This window comes from Microtus oregoni, unplaced genomic scaffold, assembly GCF_018167655.1.
Source record: "Microtus oregoni isolate MIOR12 unplaced genomic scaffold, Mior012 000032F_ref0000030, whole genome shotgun sequence".
In the NCBI taxonomy this organism is placed as follows: domain Eukaryota; kingdom Metazoa; phylum Chordata; class Mammalia; order Rodentia; family Cricetidae; genus Microtus; species Microtus oregoni.
Window position 1 is genome coordinate 28,949,003 of NW_024543091.1, and position 26,090 is coordinate 28,975,092.

Here is a 26,090-nt window from a genome sequence, read left to right on the forward strand (position 1 = left end):
AGGCAGGAGAGGTATTGTAAGCCTCCACTTCTTGGGCTGGATTCTAGATATCTAGTGTCCCCAAACTCATAAATGGAGCATCAGTACTGAAAGAGCTCAGTGAGTCAATAAATGCTTCATGGTAAGGATGGAGGGACAGAGGGGTCCTTGTTCCCAAGGAGTGCCATTCTGGCTGTTTCCTCCTTTGATGGGGTCCAGGAGTTTCCAAAACAGAATCTCCAGGTGTGGAAGACAGGTCCTTCCTCCCTTGTTTGCAAGTCTCAGGGGTAATTTTTGTCCTTCAGTTCCCAGGGCCACACCTGGAGAACACAGCCAAGGGAAGGCCTGTCGAGCAGCTTTTAGAGTGTAACTTCTTGGGTATCAAGTAAAGAAGCTGAAATGCCTGGCATCTTTCTTATTAGCCCTGCCATCCCCAGAGGGAGCAGAGAATCTGCCAGAACAAATGGAGCTGGGTGGAATGATCTCCCATTGATCAAATGTGACCACTAGATCAGAGTTGGTGAGGAGCACACTTAAGATTCCCAAGCCTTGGTTCTCCCTCTCTACTGTTTCATGCTAATGATTTCTCTGCTCACAAAGACCCTATTCCGTATCTAAAGCAGCCAACTGCTGGGCTCATCTTAACCATGTGTATAACTCAGATTATTTCTGACTAAAGTAGACTCATGAAACAGGACAGAAACCACTGGGGATGCATGAAGTCAGTATCTGCCATGAACTCCCAAATCCTGCTCAGCTCAGACACACACACACACACACACACACACACACACACACACACACACTCTGAAGTCTCCATGCCGTAGACTAGGACCAGCTGGAAGAGCTAAAGGTCCAGTGTCTTTGTACTCAGGGCCAAATGCCAAATGTCCTCAGGGTAGCCCCAGCTAGAGGTAGGCATCTTCCCAGGGAGGCTCACTAGCAAAGACATCTTTTAGCCATAGCTTTGGAGACGAAAGTCAAGGCTCCCCAAGAGGCCTGGGAAGAGGTGAAGCCAATGAGGAAAGTGGAGTTCAGGAAAACTGTGTCCAGAGTAAAGTGGAACCAGCAGGGTAGTGCCCACATCCTAACCCCGTGGTGCTTGCCAGAAACCCCACTTAACAGAGCTGAGTCCCCAGGGGCCCCCTCCTACTCCCAGCCTCATTCCCTTCCTCAGAGGAAGGTCTGTGGCTTGGCTGGAAGCTACAAGGACTGAGGGAGTACTGCTTGTGGGACAGGCCACATAGCTAAAACCCGGCGGGCCATAGGGCCCCGCGGAGGAGGCCCCAGCAGGCGGACCGGGTTCCTGAAACCTCCAGACACTTCCAGCCTGTTGCTTATTCATTCAGAGTAGGAAAGCGCCTGCCTAGCCAGCGACCAGTCAGTGTGGGGCTGGCCATGTAAGGGCCCCAGGAGGTCCTGCCCGTTCGTGCCCTGCGGAAAGCCTCGTGCAGCCCTGGGCACCGCCCCTGCCCTGCCCTGACCCCTTGGCCTCGAAATGCTGTCATCGGAGGAGCCGTCCCGCTCGGGACAAGGCCAGGATGGACAAAGCTAGAGCTTGGGCAGGCAAGGAGCCTTCCTGTCCTCGAGGCCGTGGGAAGAGAAGCACCCACCGGGGCCCACTCCTGAGAGACTCTCTGCCTACCCGGCCTCTGCAGAAGGGCCACTATGGCTCTGGCCGGAGCCGGCAGCCAGCTGGGGACCCTGGTGTGGGGCGCCTGCCTGTGCGTCCTAGTGCATGGGCAGCAGACGCAGCCAGGACAGGGTTCGGACCCGGGACGCTGGCGGCAACTGATCCAGTGGGAGAACAATGGGCAGGTGTACAGCTTGCTCAACTCGGGCTCTGAGTACGTGCCGGCCGGGCCCCAACGAGGAGAGAGTAGCTCCAGAGTGCTGCTGGCAGGCGCGCCCCAAACGTCTCAGCGGCGCAGCCAGGGGAGACCCCGGCGTCGGCAGGCGCCGTCCCTGCCCCTGCCCGGGCGCGTGGGTTCGGACACTGTGCGAGGTCAAACGCGGCACCCTTTCGGCTTTGGCCAGGTGCCCGACAACTGGCGAGAGGTGGCCGTCGGGGACAGCTCAGGCATGGCTCGGGCTCGCACCTCGGTCTCCCAGCAACGGCACGGGGGCTCCACCTCCTCCTCGGTCTCGGCCTCGGCCTTCGCCACCACCTACCGCCAGCCATCCTCCTACCCACAACAGTTCCCCTACCCGCAGGCGCCCTTCGTGAATCAATATGAGAACTACGATCCCGCATCGCGGACCTACGAACAGGGCTACGTGTACTACCGCGGTGCGGGAGGCGGCATGGGCGCGGGGGCTGCAGCTGTAGCCTCGGCTGGGGTCATCTATCCTTTCCAACCCCAACCCCGGGCACGCTACGAGGAGTACGGCGGTGGCGGCGAGGAGCAGCCAGAGTACCCGGCCCAGGGCTTCTACCCAGCCCCGGAGAGGCCATATGCACCGCAGCCCCAGCCCCAGCCGCAGCCTCAACCCCAACCCTCCGACGGCCTTGACCGTCGCTACTCCCACAGCCTGTACAATGAAGGCACCCCGGGCTTCGAGCAGGCCTACCCCGATCCCAGCACCGATGCAGCTCAGGCCCCCGCCGGAGCCGGTGGCACCTACGCTAGTGATCCCCGTCTGGGATGGTACCCTCCCTATGCAGCCAATGTGCCGCCCGAGGCCTACGTCCCTCCGCGTGCGGTGGAGCCACAGCCTCCATTCCGCGTGCTGGAGCCGCCGTACCTGCCTGTGCGCAGTTCTGATGCGCCTTCGCCGGGTGGGGAGCGAAACGGCGCCCAGCAGGGCCGGCTCAGCGTGGGTAGTGTGTACCGACCCAACCAGAATGGTCGCGGTGAGTACCGTCTTGGCTCGGCATTCTGGTCACAGGTGAATGCTGCCTGAGGGGTGCAGATCCTCTGTCTTTTACCAGAGGTTTCCAGGTAGTGGCTGAGCACAGGTGTAGTCAAGAGTGGTTTAACTCTCCTCCCCGCCTGCCCTGAATCCACTCATTACTAGGGTCAGCGGCCTGCCTGGCAGGCCTGTTTTCTAACTCTGGCTTTGGAGTAATCCAGGAAGAACTAGCCAAGCTTTAAGAAGTACTTTACAGATCTGACTGGGGTCATCTAGGGACAAGTGGGGAAAGCCCTTCTCCCTGCATCTCCCCCTTCCAGTCAGGGAATCTCCTAAGACTCAGAAATTACTGTATGCAAAGGGTGAGGCAAGGATCGATTGTGGGAACCCTGGACCTTCAGGGTCAAGAGGGCTTAAGGCTGCTTCTGGGGGTACAGCAGTGTCCCCATGCCTGGACCTCTGTGAGCGAGCTGGCCCTTGGTGAGTTAAGTAGGAGGTCAAAGAGCAACCCTTGAACAGACCTAGCTTGCAGATCCCTGAGGGGAGCCCATAAGACTGGGATGCCAGAGCCCACTGGCCAGGGCATAAAATCCAATGGAGCACTACAAAAACCCGAGTAATGAAAATAAGTAATATTTCAGTGCATTAAAAATCTGTTATCAACAAATATGTTCAAATTTTAAATAGGCCCAGTAATGGTTCCATAACTGAGGCAAAATCAAAAAATTTGAAGAAATCAATATGGATCCTGTCTTTATCTGAAACAGGATATTTGTTCATAGCAGATTTTTTGTATTGATATTGCTTTTTAAGAATATCATATTAAATATTACTTATCTTGGGTCCTGTGCTTGTTGATGTTCCCTAAGACATAATCAGGCCAATGCTCTACTGGTTCACTTTCATCTTGGCTCTGGGGGAGAGTCCTGGGAAATGTCTGGAGACAGGCCACCCCCTGGCTTCCCCAGGGATGGAAATGTGACCTATTCTTGGGAAGGCCAGGTCATCTGCACACAAGGGTCAGGGTGGAGCAGTCTTCCTCTGCCAGATGGGCAGCTTCCACATGTGCTGTTACTGTGACAGGGGCCAACTGTTGTGTCTGGCCAGTGCCGGATGGCCACCGGCCCGTCCTCTGCTGTCCTAGAATCCCCTTTGCTGGTGTTCTCCATACAGGACTGTCTACTCCCTGGTCAAGGTTTCCGCTCAGTTCTCAGTGCACACACAGCACACCCTGAGGGCAGTGCCTTCTGCCCACAAGCCTCTGCTCCATACCAGGGTTGCTATATCAGGGCTGTCAGGTGAAGACGAGCCTGTATGACCCAAGGGTGCTGGTGCCCAGACCACCTGGCTCCTCAGCCTCTGTCAGCATCGGATAAATGCTGAATCTGATCAAGACTGAAGAGCTGCTGCTTAGTGGGCCCCAGGGCTGAAGGCCAGGGGACAGAGAGTCCAGAAGGCAGGGGGCACCTACTGTGACATATCCACATATCCACTAGAACTGAGTCTTGTTCTGAACCCCACTTTGAAAACCACAGGAGCTGAGGGTAAATCATAACAGGGGGTTGGGGCTCCTATGATGCAATGCCAAACATGGATGGTGAAAATGCATCGAGCCCTTTGTCACCAGCTTGATGCCGCCTGCAGCAGTCTAGTATAGATTTGCGCTGACTTGCCCCAGGAGCCCCTTGGAGGAGGGGGTGCTTTACCTATCAAGTGCTTGACTTTTGTGGCTCCTTTCCTTAGAATGTAAGACCTCAGCTCGGAGAAACTCAGCCAGGAGGGCCCCACCTCTGAACTGAGGAGAAAACCAAGGCCTCAAATGCCACAAGGCTGGCAGAGGCAGGCCAGGCACTGCACATCTGGGCCTTGAGCCAGTGGTTTTCTAGGGCCCCTCTGTGGCCTGTGAACTTTCAAGGAAGTCATTTGGTTCGGAGGAGGATCAAACAGGGCAAGGCCCGTGTCTGGAATGGGGTGCTTGGTGCTCTGCAGGCTCCAACTACTATCCTAGAGTCCCACCGTTCAGTTCAGATCAAATACACTTCTCCCCTGAAGGCAGTATTCTATGTATACAGGCTGGCACACATCAAATTCAGGCTCTTCCCTGAGAGAAGCCCAGCAGAAAGGACACATTGGTGTGGGAATAGATCAATGTTGGGAGCAGACACTGTGGGAGGTTCGGAGGAGAGTCTCCTTCATCCTGGGGGAGCACCCACTCTGACATGTCCATAATTCAGCTCTGCGTGGGGTTCCGAATTCCACTTCAAAAAATCACGGGAGCTGGGCTGGATGGTGGTAGAGCACGCCTTTAATTCCAGCAATCAGGATGCAGAGGCAGGTGGATCCCTATGAGATGGAGGCCAGCCTGGTCTACAGAGCGAGTTCCAGGACAGCCAGAGCTGTTATACAGAGAAACTCTGTCTTGATAAACAACAAACAAACAAAATCCCAGGAACTGGGAGTGAATCCGACTGGGCAGGAAGAACATCTGTAATGAATGCTGAGAGCCTCTGCTCCAGAAGTTCCGGGAGGACTTCTCAGAGGAGGTGGTCAAGCGTGCAGGGGATGGTGAAAAGCATCTTTTAAGTTCTCCCTCCTTCAACTATCAAGAAAAATAGGATACGGGGATGGAGTTATGGTACATGCTAGTGTGGGGCCCCCAAAGAGGCCAGCAAAGGGACAGTAGACTCCCCTGATATTGGTTCCATCCTCCCACCCTGCTGGTCTAGGACCATGGAAAATCCCAGCCCAGTGAAGTCCAAGCCTTGTACTTGAGATCAGCCCCCCAGGCTTGGTGTGGGAGCCCAGGGCGGATTCTCCGAGGCTGACTTCATCCCTCCTGGCCACACATCCAGGGGTCTGAGGCCCAGCGCTGGCAGGCTGTGCTTGTGTGTGGGTGTGGATCTGTCCTTACAACAGCAAACACATGTGAGCACCGCCCACGTCCCCCCTTATGTATGTGGCTTCCAAGTGTCTGTCCTGAGCTCAGTTTCTGCCTCAGCAGCCTTCTCCTCTTTCTCCTCATGCTGGGTGCCGGACTGCTCAGAGCTTCTGCAGTGCCATTGTCTCCGGACGCTAGAACAGGTCACAGAGAAGGAGGGTTTGTGGAGGCTCAGAACTCTCATTCATCTATTGCACATCTACTCAGAGAGGGCTGGGGAGCAACTGCCTGCCTCCCAGGTCTTCTAGGTCCCCTGCTCTGTGCCAACCACATGCCACCTCTCCTTGAGACTGCTGTCAGGCCCTCCTCCCCCAGCATCCTTGCTCCAGCTCCTGCTTGTCACAGCCTCACATTCTTTGAGCTAGAGCTCTCAATGCTGAGATGCCCCACAGCCCCACAAGATCGGGATTCCCCCTTCTAACTTAGCCTGCCTCATTGATCTAAGGCTCCTGCAGTACCATTGTCTGTGAAAGACATTATCTGCTGGATCTGGAACAGGTCACAAAGGTGGCTGTCCATCAGGGGACCCCTGATGGCTGTGTCAGACTTGCCTGGCATGCCTCATTCATCCCTGGCTTGACAAGGCCAATTGGATCTTGACACTTGCACCTAGCACCTCAGAATCTGAGGTTCTTCCTTTTCTCCTCCTCTTTATTGGGCATCCACAGCCACCAACCCTTGTGCTGCTCCTGGGATCACGTTTCCTGAACATCTCAGGGTGTTCCCAGGGTAGTGCCCTTTCTAACCAGCCTCCTGAGCGGCAGAGGCCCTCAGTTCCTGGGAGCAGCCCTGGCTCCCTGCTTTCACCCCAGCTGCCCCTCATTCACCTGAGCCTGATTCCCAGTTTCCTCAGCCTGACTTCGCCTCCGGGTCCTCTGCTCTCCTCCACAGAGCTTTGAGTAGATGCACGGGAAGGCAGAGGCCTCTATCCAGCAAGCTCCCAGAGCTAGAGCCTTCAGGCAGGGATGGAGCAGCAGCTTGCTGTAAACCGCACCCACCTTCTGAGCCTTGTGACCTACATGTGGGATTTCATGACTGCATTTGTTCCCACAAGCTCTTAGTGACACAGATCACAGGCCCCAGGAGGGTGAGAAGAGGGAGCCTAGTAAGATGGCACAGTGACACCATACAAGATAAGAAATGAGAAACAGGACAAGAGTCCTGCCCCTCTGCCAGCTGGGCATCTCTGGGGCACAGCCTCCCTCTGCATGCACTGGTGAGAGTAATGCGCTGGTCCGCATAAATGCACGCTGTGTTCATAGCTATGCATCGTTTTTAATTGTTCTCTGTGTTACTGCTTATCATACACGCTTCATTTACTCCTTTGTTCCTTTGTTCATGTATTCAATCATTCAATAGCAATTTTGGTACTGGTTGTAACAGAGACAGCTGTAGAGGGTCATACAGGTAAGTGGCAACAAGCGCGGGGTGTGGGTGTCTGAGGGAACAGGCAGGGTTCCGGGCCGACTTCCTGTCTCCTGGCTGGCTACCCTCTCATATGGCCTCCACTCCCCTGCCCTCAGCCTGGACGTCTCTGCGGAGCTGGCTCTTGTTTAAACAAATGTTTGATGGTAGCAGCCACTGCTTATAAATGAGTTATGCCTCGCCAAGCGCTCTTCCCACTTCCTCACTTAGGTCACCCAGCAGCCCTAGGTAGAGTTACAGGGCAGGATAGTGCTCTTGCCACTCTGTACAGGAGGGAACTGCAGCTCCGGGAAGCCAGGGCCACCTAGGAAGGGCGTCCACCCCCTCACTGTGCCCCCTCACTCAGTGTTTTACAGTATCACCTAACTCGGTGTTCAGTGACTCTTCGGTCTGAACTTCTTGGGGGAAAAACCAAGGTTTTGTTGTTGTTTTGTTTTGTTTTTGCCTTGAGGTTAAGATCCTGTCCACCCCCCCCCCCCAGTTGTTGGGGTTGGTAGCAGAGATAGAAATGGGGATATGGAGAGTCCTTAGTGCCTTTTCTGGCATCAGGCTACTGCTAGGCTTAGCTAGAGTTCTGTCCCCCATCTTTCCTTTTTCCTGATGCCCCGGGGTGCGGTATCTTCACAGACCTTTGTACTCAGGAGGGGCACCTCTCCCCAGGAGCACCCTGCTAGAGTCCACCCCACTTCCTTCCAAGCCAAGAACACATGGAAAACTCCTCAGGCGGTGGCTAGAACAAGCAGGAGAGGGAGGGAGCAGGAGGCTGCCAGAAGTCCAGCCAGGCAGCCCACACCTGCTTCCAATTCCTATGCCCAGCATTCCTGCGGGGCAGCATGGGAGCAGCATGGGGGCCTGGAAGGAGAGGCTGGGCCTTGTTCCCACCCATGGCCTGACCTAACCGCCTCCTCCCCACTGCAGCTGGACCTAGGGTGTTTTGTGGGGATTCAGGATTACAGAGTAAGGGCTGGGCCTGGGTCCTTTGCCCTCCCCCCTTGTGATAAGTCCCTGGAAACCAGGAATCTAGCTGTTTTCCAGGAAGTGGGGAGGGAGTCAGAATGGCAGACAGAAAGGAGAGTGTTGGAGGCCAGTGCTGTCAAAAGTGTCAAACCTTAGGAGACAGCCCACCCTTCTCTCTGCTCATGGGCCAGCTGGAACCATGGGTTCCCAAGCCCCAAATAAAAAGGTCTTAGGAACTAATGCCAGCACTGCTTGACAATGAAGATAGGCTTCCATAGGCAGGTGATTCTCAGAGTCCTTGTGGGTACAGGCATTCACACACTTGCTCACTGGCTCCCCAGCACCTGGGCAGGTAGGTTAACAGTGCCTTAGACCCATTCTTGCCCTCTCTGACTCTCAGCCAGCCAGAAAGAAACCAGACACCTGGCTTAAGGGTCCAGCTCCCAGCTTCCTACTGTACATAAGGGATACCCAGGCTTGCAGCTCAGTGCAGGCAATGATGGCAATGCCCATAAAGTCGACTGCTCTCAGGAGCTCCTGTCCAGCTGAGGACTGTAGATGACATCTCTTGAGGACATGTAGTCATCTGGTGGGTATATGTTAGCCCCATTCTGTGTGCTGAACACTTACAGCTGGGAATTAGCAAAAAAGAAACATGAAATGCTTGCCTTTTGGGACCTTGTGTTGCCATTTACAGATATAATTCATAGGTAAAGTGGTAGGTGCTGAGGAAAAAAAAATAGAAGCAGCTAAGGAGATCAGGAGTAGGGGGAAGGGAGCAGTTTCCAGAGGTGACCACCAAAGGCCTCAAGAAGGTGACATCTGAACCCAGACTCGAAGGAGGCACATGCATGAGCCATCCAGCCATCTGCAGGGAGAGTGTTACCGACGGGGTGGGGAGTGGGGGTGGTCCAAAGACGCCCCAAGTGTGCTCCAGCATGCTTAGATTGAGTGAAGCGGAAATAGAGATGAAATTGGAGCCTGGGCAGAAAGGTTAACAGGGCTCAGACGACAGAGAACATTGGTGGCCACTGTGAAGTCTTTGGTCTCTACACTCTGTGTACTAGGAGGCCACTGTAGGAACACGGCTGGGCTAGAAGCGTGTAGCTGGGAAGAGGGGTGAGTGCTGTAAGAGGAAGCAGGGTGCTGGGGGAGGAAGTCGAGCTTGACAGGTGGGCTCTGGACCTAATGATGGCTTCGCCCTGGTGTGAGCATAATCAGCCGTGAGGGTGGGAGGGAGGCATACATGCGCAGAAGTGCACAGTGAGCTCAGAGTTTAGAGACAGAGAGGTCAAGCTGCCGTGTTAGCAGCTGCTTACTGGAGCTTACAGTTCAGCGTTCCGGCAGGTTAAGGACAGACCACAGAAGGCCTCCGCTGCCATCCTGAAATGTCTAGGCTCCACTCTTTAGGCAGTTGGGAGCCACTGAAGGTTCTAGACCTGGTTCTGTAGCCATCATAGTCCCCCTTCCCCAGCCTGGAATTGCCCCTTCACCATGGGGCAGAGTGGCTTCTGGAGATAACCTTTGCCTCCAAGCTAGCAAGAACAGGTGGAACACCTCTGGGCGGGTGCTGACAGCTTAATGTTTCAATTATTAGCTAATCATTTCCTGGGTTTGGGAGCTGCCAGCTCTGTCCCACGCTGGCTCATCTTTATTCAAGTCTGAGCTGGGCAGAGCTTTCGGCTCTCCCCACCTAGGGGCTCCTCTGGAGTCTGGCTGTGTTCACTGCCAAAACATCCTACTCGGCACATACTTCCCAGCCGCCTGATGGGTTTCTGCTGGACTGTGTTTATCCTCCGGTCCTGGGCTCAAGAGATTAGGACTCTGCTGGATTCCACTCCCCAGCCTCTGAAAGCCCCAGCAGCAGGGGCTTAGGGAACATGGATGCCAGGGGAGGGTTAGGACCCCACAGAACCTGCAGAGCTAGAGGAAAACGGGACCTATAGACTTGCACATGGGCACATATGTACTGGGCTGGAGGGAAGAGATTTCTCATGAGCCAGGAAGGGTTTGGGTCGGTCAGTGGGATAATTTCCTGACTGATGAGGTCGGGAGAGGTCTCGGGCTCTTGCCCAAGGCTGAAGAATGGATTGAATAGCTCCAAAAAAAAAAAAGTATTTTTATCTCCAAGTGTTTATGGATCCATCCAACCTGTGCCCAAGAGCCAGTTAGTTTAGTCTTCCCTGCATCTTTCAGATAGGGAAACTGAACCTCAGATAGGGGAACGGGCCGGTACACTGAGAAGGTCAACACAGCAATGGCAGTCTAACCTCCGGAGTCTTAGGCACCAGAAGACCCCACTCAGAGCCTGCCCAGGAAGATGCTCATGGTCACTGCCATCATGGGAGTGTATCAGACCTAGCCTAAGATGGGAGGACAGGGTAGGCTTGTCCTGAGGCCATTGGCTGCAGGAACAGTGTGGCTGGTCCTTGCATGGAGCCCTGGCTGCCACGGAGGACAGAGCTGAAATGCAATGTTTGGCCTTTCCCTGGGCTGGATCTTCATTATCTTAGCCTAGGGGCCCACCATGGCAGGACAGCTCTCTGCCTGCATAATGGCTTGGGACCTGGTTTGCTCACACCCAGGCCCTCCCCAGCTGAGTCCCAGCTTTGGTTATCCCAGGGGTCTTTACTGTCCTCTGATTCAGTGTTCCCAGTATCCTGGCCCAGGCTATGGACAGCACAACCCTTCCTAGGGAAGAATGAATACAGGGGCCTGGCACAGTGCTCCAGGCCTGGGGTATGAGGAGATCCGTGCAGACACATGGAGGCAGAGAGGTCTGGAGAGGGCCACATGCACATCTAGAACAGGAGGGGCAGAGCTCAGCCATCATTGATAGGACCCAGTCACCCTCCGAGGGGGCAGCAGAGGAAGGCTGTCCAATAGTCTTGGGGCTCTAATCCACTCCCATCCTGTGACTCTGAGACTAGGGAGGACGCTGAGCAGGTCTGGAGGTCCCCTGTCAGTTCAAAAGGGACATGCATGCTAGCAAATCTGTAAGAGTATGTCATCCATTGTGTCCTGTGTGTGGGACAGGACTCAAGGCCACTCCTTCCCAGGAGACCAGGCAGATGGCATCCTGGGAAGGCAGACTCCTCTTGAGCAGTGCCAAGCCATGCAAAAGGTCCTGAAGGTTTCCAGTGACTGGAAAAAAATCAAGACACAGTAGAGGTCCTGTAAGACTATCATGTATGTTTTATGTATATGAATGTTTTGTCAACATGCATGTATGTGCATCACATTCATGCTTGATTCCAAAAGATATTAGAAGAGGGTATGAAATTCCCTGACACTGGAGTTCCAAATGGTTTTGAGCTGCCATGTGGATGCTGGAAACTGAACCTAGGTCCATTTTTTTTTTAAACCGTTTTGGCAGCATGGTCTCTCTGTGTAGCCCTGGCTGTCGTGGAACTCAATTTGTAGACTAGGCTGGCCTCAAATTCATAAATTCATCTCCCTCTACCTACCAAGTGCTGGGATTAAAGGTATGAGTTACCGGGCCCAGGTCTCATTTGTATTTAAACACAGCCCCATCTGACATGAACTGCACAGTCCATAGAGATTGGCAAGTGTTCTGGACATACCTAACGAGACCGGAAGTGAAGCCTGAGAGATGAGAGACGCTGTACACGGGTCATGGACCAGTTTCCTTCTTTTATTTCTGAACTAATCAGACATGAAATTTATCTCATTCTCCATAGTCAGAAAGACATGAGAGTTTCACAAAACAGTATCAGAAACCATGTTTTTAGTCTCCAGGTCCAGACCTGAGGGTTGGGTGATAGACTCCAAGCTTGTCAGAAAATATATCCGATCCCCCACCCCACCTCAGAATTATGTCCCATAACTGATGGCACCCCTGAATTTGACCCAGCCTGGAACAGGGGTGACCATATTATATCTGGACTTCATTCCCACACTGACCACCTTGCTTGTGCCCTACAAGCCGATAACTCAGACCCGACTCCCCAGCCCTATGCCTGCTGACCTCTGTGCAAGGCTTTCTTATCTCCCTTCAATCAGACAACCTTCCCCCATATTCAAACCCCACAAAGGGAAAGAGAGCCCAAGGCTGGCTGCTGCCAGAATGTCCCCTGGGATCACAGCCTGGAGAAGGAGGCTTTGTTCCATTCTGGAAAAACATACTGGCTAAGGGAAGGGCCTGTATCCCTGGGGACCTCAGCAGGAGGTCCCCAGGGTGAGATGGGAGACCAGGCCTGAACTCTCAGGATAGCCAGGGCATGATACGGATGGGGGCACAGTGGGGGTGTGAGGAGCTGGGCGAGTCGTGGGGGCTCTGGTGTGGCCAAAATCAAAGACAATGCTAAGTTCATGACAGGAGTGATTTCCTGTAACTTCTAAAAAAGGCAAAAGCAATCTACAGTGATTTAAAAGCCCCATTGGTATGTGCCAGAGATAGGGACATTTTCCTGGTTCTGTGGTGGTGTACTTAATGGCAGCATACCTTTGTCGGCACCTTGCCAAACTGCACCAAAGTCTGTGCCTTCGTGTGGAGAGCAGACGTCAAAAAGTCTATTGATTGATTGATTTGATTTGATTTGTATGAGTGTTTTGCCTACATGTATGTGTACCGTATGTAGGCAGTGCCCACAGGGGTCAGAAGAGGGTGTCAGAATCCCCTGGAACTAGAGTTACAGATGGCTGTGAGCTGCCATCTGGGTGCTGGGAATGGAACCCAGGTCCTCTACAAGAGCAACGAGTGCTCTAAACTGCTAAGTTGTCTCTGCAGCCCCAAGTTTATTTGTATAAAAAGAATGGCAGGAGGAAGCTGAGACATAGGCTCTCCCTAAACTGCCCTGACTCACTGTGTGAATATAAACACATCCATCGCCCTCTCGACATGACCTCCTCGCACTCCCACAGATGTAGTATGCTCTGGGGCACACACTATGAATGTGTATTAGGGCCGCTAACTGCTTAAGAAACAGAGGATGTGGCCTGCTAACCGTGAGTAGGATGTAGGCCCTGCCTTTAGAGAGGCCCCCATCTGGACAAAAGGAACCCACAGAGGAATATGAGGAAATCCCAGTAGTGAGGGGGGAGTATGTGCACCCCACAATGTCACCACCAATCAGGGAAGGCTTCCTGAGGCAAGAGGTGGGAATCAGTGCTGAGACTGAACAGCAGCCTGTCCCTAGTCTCTCCAGTGTGCTCTCCAGGTAACGTCTCCCAGAAGCTTCTGGGCTGAGACTAAAGCTCCATCAGAACCGGAAAGAATGGCTGATGTCAAGACAGTTCCTTTTGCAGGGCTTTTCTAGTTTCCTATCTAGAGAAAGAAACTGAGGACAACAGTAATAAGATTCAGAGATGTTGATAGATCCAGGTTCAGTGTGTCCAGGATCAGGGCTCAGTGTCTGATGAATCTAAGTTTAGTGTGTAACCAGGGTCTGGGCTCAGTGTGTGGTGAGGTCTCAATATGAGCAGGATCAGGGTTCGGTGTGACCAGGATCAGGGCTCCGTGTGCGGTAAGAGTCCCAGTCCAGTATGTGACCAGAATCAGGATTCTATGTGTGACCAGGCCGGGACTCAGTATGTGATGCAAGAGTTAAACCTCAATGAGTGACCATGGTCAAGTCAAAGTGTGACCAGGATCAGGGATCAGTGTGTAACCAGAATCCATACCCGCTGTGTAACCTAGGCCAGGACTTCCTGTGTGGTCACTGGGCTCCGTCTGTGGCCAGGAACAAGCTCCATCAGAGAACAAGAGCAATGTAACTGGCCCCAAGTGCCCCTGGTCTGGGACTCTGGCTCCTCTGGCTGTCCAGCATTGCACAGCCAGCTCACAGAACAGCCTAGCGAGGAAGGGCTGGGCCAGGAAAGCTCGGTGGAGCCGTCTGTGTAGTATTTGTTGAAATCGGGCCTGGGATGGGAGCGGCAGACTGTCTGGTGCTGAATGTTGGGCCCAGGAGGCTTAGGCCCGGCTGCCACACCCACCTATTGCCGAGTTGCTAGAGGGTGAGGAAATGGGACCCCTCCTCTCTTCCTTATCCCCCTTCCAGAAGCTTCTGGGAACCAGTGGGTGAGAACCATCTCCCAGCTGGTTTGAGGTCTCGAGGGTCCCCTGGGAAATGACTGCAAACATTCCAGGTGGCTCATGTCATAGAGCCTAGGCTGGCCAAGAAGTCCCCCACTTGCCAGGAGCCACCTCATCCTCACCCACCCTGTACTCTAAACTTCTCCATTCCAAGTAGGTGAGGTCACCCTGGCTGCCCAGATCAGGCTGCCCCTGAGGCCCAGGCCCCAAGGAGAACAGGTCCAGGGCAGGAGCCCAAGGGATATATATAAGTGTGAATATGTATATGTTGTATGTGCATGTTTGTGTGGGTGGTATGTGTGCATGCGGTGTGTGTGCATGCAGTGTGTACATGTTTGTATGTGTGCGGTGTGTGTGTGCGGTGTGTGTGTGCGGTGTGTGTGCATGTTTGTGTGTGTGTGGTGTATGTGTGGTATGTGTGTGTTTGTGTGTGTGCATGTGCGGTGTGTGTGTTCGTGTTTGTGTGTGTGGTGTGTGCATGTTTGTGTGTGTGTGTGGTGTGTGTGCGGTGTGTGGGATATGTGGTGTGTGTGTGCGTGTTTGTGTATGGGGTGTGTGTGTGTGTGTGTGTGTGTGTGTGTATAGGCACACACCTCTGTCAAAGGCTATGAATCCAGACTTCCCTTTGCCTCATTGCCAGGACCTTTAAGCTGATGGGAGGGATTGGTAAACAGGGGGCCTAGAAGCACCCCACTTTGCCTTGCCTGCCTTTACTCTTCCCCACTCCCCAAGGGCAGAAGACTAAGATGCTAGAAGAACTTGCAGTCTCTTTTTATCATTTGCCAGACAGAATCCCCAAGGCCCTAGGAAAGAGAGAATTTAGAAGTCCCAGGTGCCCAGCTGTAAGCTGACTGTAGAACGAGGCTCAACCCCACCACCGCCACCAACAGTTCCCCCTCCACCTGTGCCCTCACTCCAACCTCAAGATCATCCTGTCCTTATGCCATTATGAGATGGCTCTGATACCTGCCTATGGTTTGTGCTTATTCCTGGTAACTTACTCAGACTCTTACTGGTGAAAGAAAAAGGGAAGCTCCTGACCCTGGTGTAGCCTAGAGAACAAGTGGTCACAAAGAACGGTTGGAGCAGTTTTTAGACTTCCCCCGGGCCCTGTAGGGGTAGAGTGGGAGCCAGGCCCTCCCTTAAGTTGCCCACAGGGGATGGTTGTGGGCTGGTTTAGAGTCTGATGGCCAGAAGTGGCAGCAGGTGCCAAGAAGAGCATATCCTGAGCAGCTCAGCTGGCACCAGGCTGAGACCTCTGCTGGCTCAGGGAGTGTGTTTTCTTCCTGCCCATCCCCTCCGACCAATTAACGCCCACCTACCTCTGCCCATGAACCTTCTGGGGCCCACCCTGGGCCTGAAGCCCAGGCTGTCCTGGTGGTCCTTGAAGAAGGCTGGCTCTAGAGGTGAGAGGAGTGTCTTGGCTAGTATGCAAAGATCTGGGGAGCAAGGACAGAGGGAGCAGCTCTGCCAGGAAATTCCTTGGTCTCCTTAGTCCCGTCTCTAAGCCTTTACTCATGACATGCCATTCCACCTTCCAGACACCTCTTCCTTCCAGTTCCTGAGTCTGGTTCACATTCCAGACCTTCTAGGACTGTCCCCACTCTCCCGTGCCACCAAGCTGTAGAGGCAGTTACTGCTGCTGACCTCCCAAACCCAGGACCCCACTGGCCAGGGACAATGGCCAATAGTTTGGTGGAGGAGGGCCTTGGAGGCAGCAGTAACCAGCCTGACCCTCTTGGTACTGTGCTCTTCCTCTCCCGCTCTCTCTAGGCCTCCCTGACTTGGTCCCAGACCCCAACTACGTGCAGGCATCCACGTATGTGCAGAGAGCCCACCTGTACTCCTTGCGATGTGCAGCGGAGGAGAAGTGCCTGGCCAGGTAAGGAGCGCTGGGGGTGAATGAAGCATAGGGCCACGCAGTAGTCCATAGGAGTCACCCAAAGCCTGGCAAAGTATCTGAGCCTCTCAGAGCCCTGACCTCCATCTTGCCTGGCTTAAGGAGTGAAGAAAAGGGAAGGAGTGGGTTCCTCCTAGCCTACATACATTACCCACAAGGACCTTTAATACATCATTAATACGACATCAATCGTAACACCAGCCCTGGCAGAATGGGCTGCCCCATTAGGAGACTAGGGCACAATGAAAGGAACTGAAATTGGTCCTATCTGTATTTCCAGTGGTCAGCGTGGGTGTCAGGGAAGTCCTGGATGGAGGGCACAGCGCTGCAGGGTGAGGATAGGTGTGGCTTTGTCTGACCAGGTTATCGTCTGATCATAGCCTGGAATTGGTAGGCATGGGGAACAGTGAGGCCTCAGTTAGGTACCGTCCCGGACAGAGGAGGAGAGCGTTGCCCTGAGTTCAGACCAGAGCACACCCATCCTGCTCCAGCAGGTCTTACCGCGGGATGGTCAGCAGCTTATATTCTGCTTAGCGGCTGTGCTAAAAGACCTGGCTAAAGGGGACATTGATCTGTTGCTCTTCTAGACAGGGGTGCCAAAAGTATATTTTTTTCCCCTTAATTGCCCACTTTAAAAAAAATTGTTCTTTATTTATTTTTACATGTGAACTCTCTTAACCTTTTACTCTCTAGGAAACCCTTTGGAATGTCAACATTGGTTTATTTTAGACCTTTAGCGCTGTGCCCCCTCTGATTAACTGACCAGAAACTCTCTCACCTGTTTGTGAGAAGATAAAGCACTTTCATTAGCATATGACTCAATTTGTTCCTTCTTTAATAAGGCCTTTGGTAAAGACTTTAAAATGACACCAATCGGAGTGATGGGTGGAGCAGCTGATTGACACTCAGGGGAAAGCCCCTATTATCCCAGATGGGCAAAGTGTCCTTATTCTGGGGACCATCCATGGGCAGCCACTCAGTTAACCTGACCATCAGGCCTTGTCTGTGTCTCTTGTCCTTGAGAAGAGACCAGCCTTTATCCTCCAGTGATAAGGGCTCAGTCTCTGTGGTGGCCTGCACGAGTCTGAATCGTTAAAGCCAAATTCTCAATACATCTTGGAGCATCTCAAGTGTCCAGCCCTGAGCTCCCAGTTGGGTGAGGAGAATACAGCCGGCCCCTGTCCTGGGTGACTTCTCCAGCTAGCTGGAGTGAGTGACCCCTCGCTCCAGGCTCTGAGGACAGAAGTAAGCAGGCAGCAGGAGTAGAGTGAGAGCCAGGATGCAGGGCTCTGGGGCTTGGGGTTAGATCTGGGGCTGAGTAAGGTCAAAGAGGGAGGGGCCTGGGTAAAGGATTACTGAAAGGCCTGCAGAGCTGGGGCCTTGCAGTGGGAGGATCTCCAGCCAGTTCAAGTGTGGGCTGGAGCCCTGGGCCAGGTCCCACACTGCAGGCTGAACCCAGAGAAGGGGAGGGGGTGTTGCTTCAAGTCTCACCACAAGCCTGTGACCAAGCTGGGCCTAGACGCTAGATCCTGCTGGTTTCCCACGATGTTCTGAGCCGAACAGCAGGGCAGGATTTCACCAAACAGGCAAGGAGGATGTTTTGTTTCAACCCAGACACAGACAGATTCCAAGCCTCCTCCAGACAGGGCCAAGGGCCTTAAGTACTGGCAGACAGGAGTCTGAGCTGCCTGCTGTCCAGACATTCTCAGAGAGAGCTAATCCCCACAATGGGCCACCTCTCTCCTCTCGCCTTACAACCTGGCCCCAAATGAGGCCAGCCAGGACAGCTGTCAGCGGTCAGCTGCAAAGAGGGGAGCCGGCAGCCCAACCAGGCTTCCTGTCTTCCTGTTTGTTTCTCTCTCTCTCTCTCTCTCTCTCTCTCTCTCTCTCTCTCTCTCTCTCGTGTGTGTGTGTGTGTGTGTGTGTGTGTGTGTCCTCTCACAAGAGAAATCCCTCTTTTCTCTTTCTTCCCTGCTTCTGCTGGGAATTTAACATCACACATGAATGAAGAACAGGCTTCCAGAAGGGAGAGAGCACATTGCTGGTCCTGAGGCCAGGCCATCATGGAGAGATGGTCTGATCGTACCTGCACCAGCCCAGGATGCATGTGCCATCAGAGTGAGCTGTAGGTAGTACTGGGAGAGCTCACCAGGATGCTTCTAAGTACAATAATCATGGCAGACTTCCTGGAGGAGGGGACTGAACTGGGACTAGGAAGCTAAATGAGCTTAGAGCTGTGATCATGCAAACAGTGTGGGAGGAAGGGGAATGAGAAAAGTCTTATGGGAGAACAGCTCTTGGAGCTGGCGTTCAACCTGTAGCAGCAGAGCAGACGAGCGCATAGGCCCAGGAACATGAAGATTTACCCAAGATGTGCAGGCCTAGCTTTCAGCCGCACACAAAAGACACGCAATGCTTTGGTCACCAGTTAAGGCCCTGTCCAGAAGAAGGAAGAGTTTGGATGTCCCTGGGTATGGCTGATAGGCTCTACTTTTATTATTTATTTTAGTATGTGTGCAGGTGATGTGTGTTCATATACAAGTTAAGGCCGAAGGACAACCTTGCACAACATCTTCCAGGATGTTGGCTACCCCTTTTGAGACAGAGTCTTTCACCAGTTAGCTGGCAAGGCTAGCTGGCCAGCAAGCTCCAGGGAATCCCCCTGTCTCCACCTCCCCAGGGCTGGCATTAGAAGCACACAACTCCATGGTTGGGTGTTTACGAGGCTTCCGAGGATTGGACTCAGTTCTCAGTGCTTTCAAGGCAAACACTTATACCAGCTGGGCTGTCTCCATAGGACCCAGAACTGTTTATTCTTAAATTATCCTTCAAAGATTTTGATGTGACCCCCAACCTCTCCCAGGGTGATGGCGGGTGCTAGCCCTAGCTGGAAGTTTGTGGACTGAGTCTGTTAACAGCTCTCAGTCACACACAGAAGGCCAGAAAGGAAAGGAAGCCAGGTCTGGGTAGTGTCATGAGAGAAGAGGCCAGACCTCACTGTCATGTGTGGGTCAAATGTCAGTATCTTTGGGGCAGGAAGGGGCTGAGAGAACAGCAGCTAAAGGCTGGACACAGGGCCTGTTGTAGCTAGCATAAAATGACTTTTGGTGTTATAGTGCCATTCCAATCTCCCTGCCTGTCCCCACAGCACAGCCTATGCCCCTGAGGCCACCGACTACGACCTCCGAGTGTTGCTGCGTTTCCCCCAGCGTGTGAAAAACCAGGGCACAGCAGACTTTCTCCCCAACCGGCCACGCCACACCTGGGAGTGGCACAGTTGCCACCAGTAAGTGAGACTGAGTGACCTTTACTACTTCCTCTCCCGAGCCAGGGCCCCCGGTGCCTGAGTCTTCCCATTAGCTCTGGGGGGGATGCAGGTGTTTGTTCTTGTCCTAGAAAATTATTGCTGGCCAAAGGCCTTCCGCAAAACTGAGTTGAAAGATGGACCATAGAGCCATCAGCCTTGGTAGGGGATGGAAATGTCTAGAATGCAGAGTTTTGCCCATGGGGGCAGGAAGGAGTCTAGAAAAGAAGTAAGGAGCAGGAGGAGGCGGGGTTCTGAGGTGATCTAGCACCAGAGATGAACAGAAGGGCGCAGTGATTAGGAAGTCACCTCATGAGGGGAATGTGAGGGACAGTCCCAGGGAAACTAGGCCTTCTTCTCTTTCCTCCCCCAGACATTACCACAGCATGGACGAGTTCAGCCACTATGACCTGCTTGATGCAGCCACGGGCAAGAAAGTGGCCGAGGGACACAAGGCCAGCTTCTGCCTGGAGGATAGCACGTGTGACTTCGGCAACCTCAAGCGCTATGCATGCACCTCTCACACACAGGTTGGGCTAGTGTGGCAGGGTGGATACAGCATGGATGGGAGTGGGCCAGCCAAGTAAAGAATGGGCAAGTGCCTAGGCTGTGCCCAGTTGGTTCTGGTTGAGGATCTTCTTGCCAGTCCTGAGGCTATCACAAGGCCCTGCAAAAGCCTCTTCCTTCCTCATCCCAAGGGGTGTTTGACTTGGAGATGAAAGAGCATTGTCACACTGTCTAGATAACACCATATCTCATTTGTCTAAAGAGGGACAGAGGTCTATCCCAAACCACAAAACATCCATACGCCCATCTAACTTTCCATACTTTTCTTCGGCCATATTTGTCACCCAGTCTGCCCATGGCATCTCCATCTTCTGCTTGGTTCATCCACCTAGTGGCTCAGTGAGGCCCAGGCCAGGGAGGAAGCACAGAGGCAGAAGGCCCCAGAATGCCTTGGATGGGCATGGGGGTGGCTCTGAGATGCAGCCTCTCCTTTCATCCCTTTCCCCAGGGCCTGAGTCCAGGCTGCTACGACACCTACAACGCAGACATCGACTGCCAGTGGATTGACATAACCGATGTGCAGCCTGGGAACTACATCCTCAAGGTGGGCCTCACAACCTGGAACATTCTCCCCAACTTGACGCCCAGGGTCATCTTCTCCCTCTTCTAAAAGACGTTCCCTTCTCTGGCTGTGTCCCCACCTCCCCAGCTGCTCAGCTGGGTTGCCATCTTCACCACTGAAATTCTAGTCCTCTCTGATCAGGTGTGTCTAAGCAGACACACTTTTCTCCCCCAATAGATTGCAAGGAATCTTCAGCCCTGGCATAGCTACAGGAGAGGTGAGGATGGCATTATTATCTCAAAGTGACAAAGAACCCAGAGAGTCAGTCAGCCCATCCTCCCATGTGTGGAATGGCAGGCTCTCAGCTCCTTGCAGGACATGTGCCAAACCCCAGGGAGTCTGTGACCAAAAGTCCCCTCTTGCTTCATGGAGTGTCCTGAGCTTACCCTGCCAGTCATTCCCTTTGGTACTGGGACGAGTAGAAATGTGTGCAAATGACACACAGCCCAGCTTAGCACACCATTACAGACGTGCAATAGAGGGTCGTGGCCCCATGGCCTGACCCCAGGAAGTTAAATCCTTCATGCAAGCACATGGAGGGTGGGGATAATCTGTCAGATGTCTTAGACCTACTCCATACCAAAGTTCTGTGTGGGCAGAGCCATGGGTGGTGACTCTTGCTGCCCACAGAGGCTGGTGGAGAGGTGGACCTCAGAGCACAAAGCAGAAGCCACTCACGGCTGCCCCACCTGAGTTCTGCTCCACAGGGTGCGTGTGAGTGAGTCCTACCTGTGAGCTATCATCAAAGACTAATGAAGGCCCCTCTGAGATCCAGGCAGTGGGCAAACTGACCGTATAAACGTACACAGTTCAGGCTGTGAGGAGGACACTACGATTTCAAGTCACACTTGGCCTTTTTAAAGATTTTCTGATTTTTTAAATTTCTTTTTCTCTATATGGGTTTTGCCTATGTGTATATCTGCGCACTGTGTGTGAACAGCACCTCCAGAGATCATAAAATGGCCCCAGATCCCCTGGGACTGAAGTACAAAGGGTTGTGAGCTGCCGTGTGGGTGCCAGGGACCAAACCTGGATCCTCTGGAAGAGCTGTCAACCTTCTTAAGAGCTGAGTCATCTCTCCAGCCCGTCCTTTTTTTTTCTTAAATATTTAATTATTTAATATACAATATATGCCTTCAGGCCAGAAGAGGGCACCTGACCTCATTACAGATGGTTGTGAGCCACCATGCGGTTGCTGGGAATTGAACTCAGGACCTTTGGAATAGCAGGAGATGCTCTTAACTGCTGAGCCATCTCTCCAGCCCCAGCCCGTCCTTTTTAAAGCTTTGTTTTTCTAATTAATTAATTAGTTGTGTGTGTGTGAGAGAGAAAGAGACTGCAGATGGGGGTCCATGTGTGCTAGGCAGGTGCTCTGTCATAGCTGTACACCCAGCTCAGCCGTATTCCTTCTTAAATGTCCTGCAGTGACTGGTCCCTGCTCACCCAACCTGTTATGGTTGGTCTTTAACTCTTTCAGACAAAGAGTACAGGACATGCTTGGGCCGTCCTCTCAACAAAGTTGGCTTCAGGGCACGGTAAATACCCTGGCATGGGTTGAGCCCTCAATATCTGTCACCTGGACAGGGATTTTAAGTGTTGGAGTCAAGTAGCCCAGTTCCAGCCCTCACTCTGGGGCAGAAGCTGGCAACAGTGCCCTCTGCTGGGCCTTCCTGGAATGGGCTCTGACTCTGGGGAAGTTTGTGATTTCCTCTTGCTGGTGTTTTCTTGAACCATAACTATTCCTTCTCTCCCACCTTTGTCTCTTCGTCCCAGATCTTTGTCCCTTGTGTCTGTCTCCACCTCCTTGTCTCCCTCCCTGTCACTTCTGTGTCTGTAGCCTCTCCACTACCTTCTTTGGTGACAAGGTGGGATGCAGCTTCCTGACAGGCCCCCTTTCTCCATTTTTCTTCTCCAGGTGCACGTGAACCCCAAGTACATAGTTTTGGAGTCCGACTTTACCAACAACGTAGTGAGATGCAACATTCACTACACAGGTCGCTACGTTTCTACAACAAACTGCAAAATTGTCCAGTACGTGTTTGCCCACCCCCAACTCCTGTCCTGAGCACGTTCCTGCCTGGGTCATTGATGGCCAAACACAGCTATGGTCTTCTAAAAGGAAGACCTTTGTCTGTACCAGCCCTGAGCTGAGTGCTAGTGATGGGGCTCGGGCTATGGGGTTCTGACGTCCAATCCTGTGGCACCCTGGGATTTTCAGATCAAAACTGGCAGAAGGCAGAATGGTTTGGTGAAGTGCATGGCCTCTGCAATCCCAGTCTGCAGATCCATGTTCTGATAACTCCCTTGCTCTCAGAACTACCTTTCTCACACACCGCACAAGCTGGGGATGCGGACTTTTGGCCTGATGCCAGCGTGCCCGGGTCTCCAGCACATGGAGGTTAAGCCTGTGGGGTCAGGGCTGAGTGTGTGACCAGGGTCAGGGTTGAGTGTGTGACCAGGGCCAGAGCACATCTAGAGACAGCTCTTTTATCAATGATTACTCCCAGTCATAGGCTCACATATGAAAGAATGGGTCCTGATACCTCTACTTCAGTACAGAGTTCAGGTTACTAAGGAGTAGAATCAGCTACCATCACCCAGGACACCGCAGATAGGCGAAAAGACCAAGTCCTTCTCTGTGCAGGCCACTTGGCTTCCATAGGCCTGAGTTTCCAGTGCCTTCTTGCTCTTCAAGGCCCATGAGGATGTGACTCAGACCACAGGGATCCCATTAGCACCATCAGGGCCCTCAAAGGGTAGACACAAGCATCTGGGGCACCCTGTGCTCCCCTAAGGACTGGAACTGTGGAGGCCAAGGCCCTTGCTTCCAAGACCTCGCTACATCAGTGCTTGGAAAGCCTTGAATCTTATTAGAGGATCCCCGTGACCCTGACCACAGGCAGGCCGCCGGGCCAGCGTGCACAGGAAGCTGCACAGAGTGTTCCCAGAAAGGCCACGGGACTGACACACATGGCTTTCCATCATTTTTCTGAAGAGGAGAAAGGAAAAAAGGGGGAGGGCAGAATTAGAAAATAACAACCAGAGAAGCATTTCCTGACAAGAACCGGGGACAGCTGTGGGAGGCTGTGAAGCATGCTGAGACTGTGCCCCCAAAGGTGGGGGCCTGAGTGTTCTGCCCCTCTGCCCTGAGCCCACACTCCCGGGGAGATGGAGCCCTCTGCCTGCCCCATCTGTAGAAGGAATCTGTCAGCGAGGTGGGCCACCTCACAGATGTCATGCCATTGACCAATTCTCTTTCTTTCCTCAGGTCCTGATTTCTGAGTGGACAGCCTCCCCACTTGTCTCTCCTTAAAAAGCAGGCCCTGTTCCCAGGCAGCCTCCCCCAAGAAGCCCAGCCCCCTAGCCCAAGGGCAAGGGCAGCTGGCGGCTGGGGCATCCCTCCCTGCCGGCCTCAGGGAGTGAACGTGGACCCAAACCACAGGGATTCTGGATGCCAGACCCCATTTTGTACCTAATTCTCCTCTACAACATCATTCTGTCTGTTGTTGGTTTTTAATTTTTATATTTTGGCCATTCCACACAGCAAGATTGCCCGGGTGCTGAATAAAACAAGGGTTTTCTAGTCTGGAGTCTGCGTTGGCCTAGTGGCTAGGTGGACCACAGCTGGGGCCTGCCCTGGAGGTGGTCCAGGGTTTCAGTCTTTGTGCAGGAACATGTGGAAAGGGTGACTTCTGGCCTGCCAGGGTGCCAGCAATCCTCTGGGATGCCAGACGTAGCCATCATGGAAATGCTGTGGGGTCTAGCCCGAGGCCAAGCTGTCTTCTCGGGTAAAGGACCCCATCTTACTGAGTGGCTGGGGCCACTTCAGCTCACCCCCAATCACCCTTTTCTGGTCCTTCTTTCTTCTCAGTCTGCAGCCTCACCACCATCATCCGGCATGGGGAGCTAACCACGGCATTCACAGTGCTAGGCACCCTCAGGACAACCCCAGCCCCTGCCTGACCCATACAATCACAGGGTATACTCTGTACCTAGGGAGGGGGCAGAGGAGCCTTCCTGTGGGTAAGGGCCACCTCCCCAAAGGGAGAGGACACACGTATTCTTGGCAGAGGGGATGGCATGCAGCACATGATGAGGTGGGCCTGGAGGCTTAAGGGAACGCAAGAGGAGATGGAATCCCTGTCCTTCCCTGGAAATGGTGTTCTAGAACTCCTGGACACCAGTCTGGACCAGGGAAAAGTGGAAAGGCAATGTCAACTCCTTCCCTCCTCTCCCACAAGCACTCAAGATTCCCCGCCACCATCTGCCTCTGCCACCCTAGAGAAACACCAGTGAGAAAGGGACGTAGCGCCAGGCGCTGGTTCTAGCTGTTTGACTCTGAGCTGGGCATGCTATACTGCACCTTAGATTCATCATCAATAAAATGGAACTGCTCTCCTGCCCGGCAAAGCCACCAGTCTCCCACATGTCCCTTCAAGGCTCAGCCTAAATCCCATTCCTTGGAGCCTGCCCGGGCTTTCCCTTCTTTCTTCTGAGTCTGGGGAGCCTTGGACAGCCCCACCCAGGGCCTTCCTATCCTGTATTGACAAACTTGGGGGAAGAGGGGGCTCTGAGGCCTCCCTCAGACACAGCCACCGAGGGCACACAGATATCAACCATCTCTGCTCTGGTCCATCTGTGTGTCACTGATGGAGTGGGCCACTGGTTATACAGAGACTCAAAGTCCCCTGCCCAGTCACCTGCACTGTCCACCCCTGACTCAGTCCTAGTACTGAGGGTTCCCCACCTCTCCCGAGGCCTGCTGGGACAGTTCGGCCTGCACTGGGTCCTGCAGTGCCCCTTTATTTGGCCCACAGGATTCTTTATTTGATACAATGGGCATAGACATGGAAGGACTTCAGGAAAAACAGACAGAGAAGAGGCCTTAACTACCCTGTGGTGGGCCTCCTCTCTCGACCTGTGTCCAAGGGCCTAGCTTCTTGGGCCCCAGTGCTATTCCTGATCTGGCAGAGAAGAGGGATCAGAGAAGAAAAGAGAGAAGGAGGAGATGGAGGGAATGAGGAAAGGGAAGAGTTTGAGAGGACAGCCTGGTGTAGAGGGGCAGACTCAGGTCAAAACAGTGCCAAACCACTGGGCCTGTAGTCTGCATTGCCTGGCTTAAAAGATACTAAGATAGAGCTGAATAGTGGTGGCACACACCTTTAATCCTAGCACTTGAGAGGCAGAGGCAGGCAGATCTCTGAGTTCGAGACCAGCCTGCTCCAGTGAGTTACAGAGAAATCCTTTCTCCAAAAACAAAACAAAGAAACAAAGATACCATATAATAGAGTCCTGTGGGGGCTGGAGAGATGGCTCAGACGTTGAAGAGCACTGACTGTTCTTCCAGAGGTTCTAAGTTCAATTCCCAGCAACCACATGGTGGCTCACTACCATCTGTAACATCTGGTGCCCTCTTCTGGCCTGCAGGGACACATGCAAGCAGAATGCTGTATACATAATTAATAAATAAATCATTAATAAATATCTAATAAAAAATAGAGGCTGGCAGTGGGGGGCAGTGGGGGTATTAGACACCAAACCAGGGCCTGG

General features: G+C 53.2%; 1 protein-coding gene across 1 annotated transcript; it reads left to right on the top strand.

The window, feature by feature from the left end:
• Positions 1 to 1,339: 1,339 nt before the first annotated feature.
• Loxl1 (lysyl oxidase like 1) lies at positions 1,340 to 24,130 on the top strand. Its single transcript, XM_041679681.1, has 7 exons — positions 1,340 to 2,833; positions 15,981 to 16,089; positions 19,256 to 19,393; positions 19,785 to 19,941; positions 20,427 to 20,522; positions 22,456 to 22,571; positions 23,809 to 24,130. The coding sequence occupies exons 1-7, from the start codon at positions 1,648 to 1,650 to the stop codon at positions 23,813 to 23,815; spliced, it is 1,809 nt and encodes a 602-aa protein (XP_041535615.1). The 5' UTR covers positions 1,340 to 1,647; the 3' UTR covers positions 23,816 to 24,130.
• The last annotated feature ends 1,960 nt before the right edge of the window (positions 24,131 to 26,090 follow it).

What these genes read in the sequence shown, in the direction of transcription:
- Loxl1 (XM_041679681.1), top strand. Translation starts at nt 1,648, where the DNA reads ATGGCTCTGGCCGGAGCCGGCAGCCAGCTGGGGACCCTGGTGTGGGGC. An exon ending in GAGGAGAAGTGCCTGGCCAG is followed by an intron (nt 16,090 to 19,255) that starts GTAAGGAGCGCT and finishes CTGTCCCCACAG; the next exon opens with CACAGCCTATGCCCCTGAGG. An exon ending in CATGCACCTCTCACACACAG is followed by an intron (nt 19,942 to 20,426) that starts GTTGGGCTAGTG and finishes CCCTTTCCCCAG; the next exon opens with GGCCTGAGTCCAGGCTGCTA.